The 2,910-nt window shown below is 27.0% G+C and overlaps 1 protein-coding gene across 1 annotated transcript; it reads left to right on the top strand.

Moving 5' to 3' along the window:
- The first annotated feature begins 228 nt into the window (after positions 1 to 228).
- On the top strand, positions 229 to 1,965 carry LOC108692729. The gene is made up of 3 exons (XM_018201121.1): positions 229 to 338; positions 448 to 532; positions 1,771 to 1,965. Exons 1-3 carry the CDS (start codon positions 229 to 231, stop codon positions 1,963 to 1,965), a joined length of 390 nt encoding a protein of 129 aa, XP_018056610.1.
- Positions 1,966 to 2,910: the final 945 nt, after the last annotated feature.

Raw genomic sequence — 2,910 nt, forward strand, 5'->3', positions numbered from 1 at the left:
ATTGTCTTAGTGTTGCGCAATTTAACAATCCTTTCTTCTTTAGGAAAATTTCTTTGCGTTAAAGGTAAATGAAACAAATAGTGTAAATAATATTATCAATATTAATTCACATATTTATTATTATACAAAAATGTTAGCTACTTCTACATAATAATGACATGATTTACGTTGAAATATAAATAATTTTAAAAAATATGAATATTTTGTAAAAAAATGTTTATTAAATAGATGACGTTCAAGTCTTTAACAAATTTTGGAGGCTTTGGGAAAGCTCCTTGGGACAGACCTATCGAGCGTTATCACAGTGACGGAAGTGGCTATCATCATGGATATCGTAGGTACGTTAAATCAAATTACATCTAATTACATCTAAATTCATTAATATTAAAATTTGTATAGATATTTCACAAAATGATTTTTTTAATAAAATAATCTTCTGAATTTCAGAAGTTCCAAAGGAAAGGGTGGAAGTAGCGCTGCACTGAGTGCGCTGACCTTACTCGCTTTCCTATTTCTTTTAAACGTCATGCAGGTAATAATGTATACGTGCAAATGCATATTACTATATATTTTTAACACTCTGTAGTTTTCCAACGGCACTGTCACGCAAATTCGACGTTCCAGTCCGCCGCGTCGCGTCGCGCCGCGCCGTGACACGACGCGACGCGATATAACGGGCATAATAACGTCGAGGTAAGAATATTAATATTCTTGAAATTATATTATTATTATACATATATCTCTATTATTATATGTTGTAGGTAAAAGTATAAACAAAATGTTGCTTAATAATTATTTCTACTCAACGTAGATTTCCTCAACGTGATGTGGTATTATGTTTATAATATTGTAAAACGTATAATATATATAAGAAAAAGAAATATAATTAAATAATAAAATTAAATTAAAATTTATAATTTATTTTATTTTGTGATAATTTAAAAGACTCAAAAAGTGATACTTATTTTTTTAGATTTAATTTTTTTCAGTTAGAAATAAACTGCTATGTTTAATTATTTAGAATAAAATGAATGCAAGAAATAAATTTATTGTGCTTATTTATTATAAAAGAAAAGTATGCAATACTTTTCTTTTATAATAAAAGCAAAACAAAATGTTATTAATTAATTTTAATAGATACTTTTTATCGACATGTATTTATATAGTAAAAAATAATGCAGTTCGTTAATATATTCATTATCATAGCAATATAGTTTCTTTCAGTTGTATATGCACTATATGTATAATATAATACAAAGTATCCCGAATTTTCTATATGAACTTTTACGTTCTATGAGCTGAAATAAAGAGTTAAAAAATTTGTAACAAAAATATAACATTCGCGAACGTTGAGATGAATCCTTTTCAATTCCAATGCATTTTTATTCCTTTACAGAAATTGCATGAAGCATATTTCTGTATCTTTCAATCTGAAAAAATTTTCAGTTTTTTTAAATGCATTATGAATATACTACTCAATTTAAAATATTAAAATTTTTTTCCAATCTATAAAATCTAAAAAAAATGAAAATAAATTATGAATGCTATTAAAATACGCATTTGAATAATTCGAACGAATTAAAATTTCAAATCATTTTAATCCATTTATTGGAATTCTCATTTATTGGAAAAAGACGTCGACATGTGCATGTGTATTCTCTTATGTATATATATGTATGTAATATTTATATTTCTTTGTCAGTTAATAATTTTCTATTCTTTTCTAATTAAAAAATTATTGACATAATAATTATTCATACTTCCTTTTAGCAATCCTTACAGGATAACAATTCGACGCTCGTTCCAACGACCACTACGCTGTTGTTGCGAGACACCGAATTACCAATCATCTTGGACAATGGAGAGGAAAAGAAAGCGGAAACGAAAGACAATTTTGCACGTATAGCAAGCGTGTATGCCTCAAAAGCAACTACAACAAAAGGCTATGTGCAACGAAAGGATTAATTATCTGACAATGTAATATTTTTTGGAAAATTCTTTTTCAAATCTCTCACATGTTTCTCGCAAATATTTGAAAATATTTATTCTTATTCCTTTTTTTAATTAGATAGATTTTTAATTAGATAGATTTTAGATAAACATTTTGTACAGTTAAATAATAATACAAAAATGTAGACAATAAATATAAAATCCAAAAATATTTAAATAAAAATTTAAAAATGTTTTTTTTCTAATTAGTTACAGGATGATCTCTCGTGAGCAGATAGAGCACTAAACTAAGTAGAAAGATCCTCTATCATTTTTCAATTTTTGTAATAGTTAATGAGATATTAATTTCTAAAGATCGCCAAATATGTGCATCCGTCCGAACTATCGTCAAAGCATGCGGCGTAATCGTCCAGTGCTGCACTGCGAAGAAATTTTTTTCTTTCGCCGCTTGTTCATTGTCAATTTAATGCCGCTCGTAGTAAACAATTCCTTTCGCACCTAATAATCCATCTACGATGGTAGGAAGAGAAGCGGTTTTATCTTAAGGCCATGCGCTTGTACTTGGTGATAGACTGTGCTATTCAGCGATATTTAGAAATATTAATATCTCATTAAATATTATATTACGAAAATTGCAAAATAATACAGGATTTTTCGATTCAATTTAGTCCACTCTATCTACTCAAAAGTAATTTTCTCACAAATCTGGCACACTCTGATGTATATATCGGAGTTATCCTAACTTAATTTTAAATATACAGTTATTTATTAATTATCGAAAAATAAGGAAAGTTTTCGATATATATTTCATAAATCTATTTATCGATTGCAAATGTTATTTAACAACATAAACAATTAAAGAATAAAACGGAATAAATCTACAATTTTGATTAGTATTACCATTTTTCAGAGAACTATAATAGATGTTATACAACTGTGATACAACTGTATATGTATCAT

The sequence above is a fragment of the Atta colombica genome, unplaced genomic scaffold (assembly GCF_001594045.1).
Source record: "Atta colombica isolate Treedump-2 unplaced genomic scaffold, Acol1.0 scaffold82, whole genome shotgun sequence".
NCBI classification, from domain to species: domain Eukaryota; kingdom Metazoa; phylum Arthropoda; class Insecta; order Hymenoptera; family Formicidae; genus Atta; species Atta colombica.

What these genes read in the sequence shown, in the direction of transcription:
- LOC108692729 (XM_018201121.1), top strand. Translation starts at nt 229, where the DNA reads ATGACGTTCAAGTCTTTAACAAATTTTGGAGGCTTTGGGAAAGCTCCT. An exon ending in TATCATCATGGATATCGTAG is followed by an intron (nt 339 to 447) that starts GTACGTTAAATC and finishes TCTGAATTTCAG; the next exon opens with AAGTTCCAAAGGAAAGGGTG. An exon ending in TTCTTTTAAACGTCATGCAG is followed by an intron (nt 533 to 1,770) that starts GTAATAATGTAT and finishes ACTTCCTTTTAG; the next exon opens with CAATCCTTACAGGATAACAA.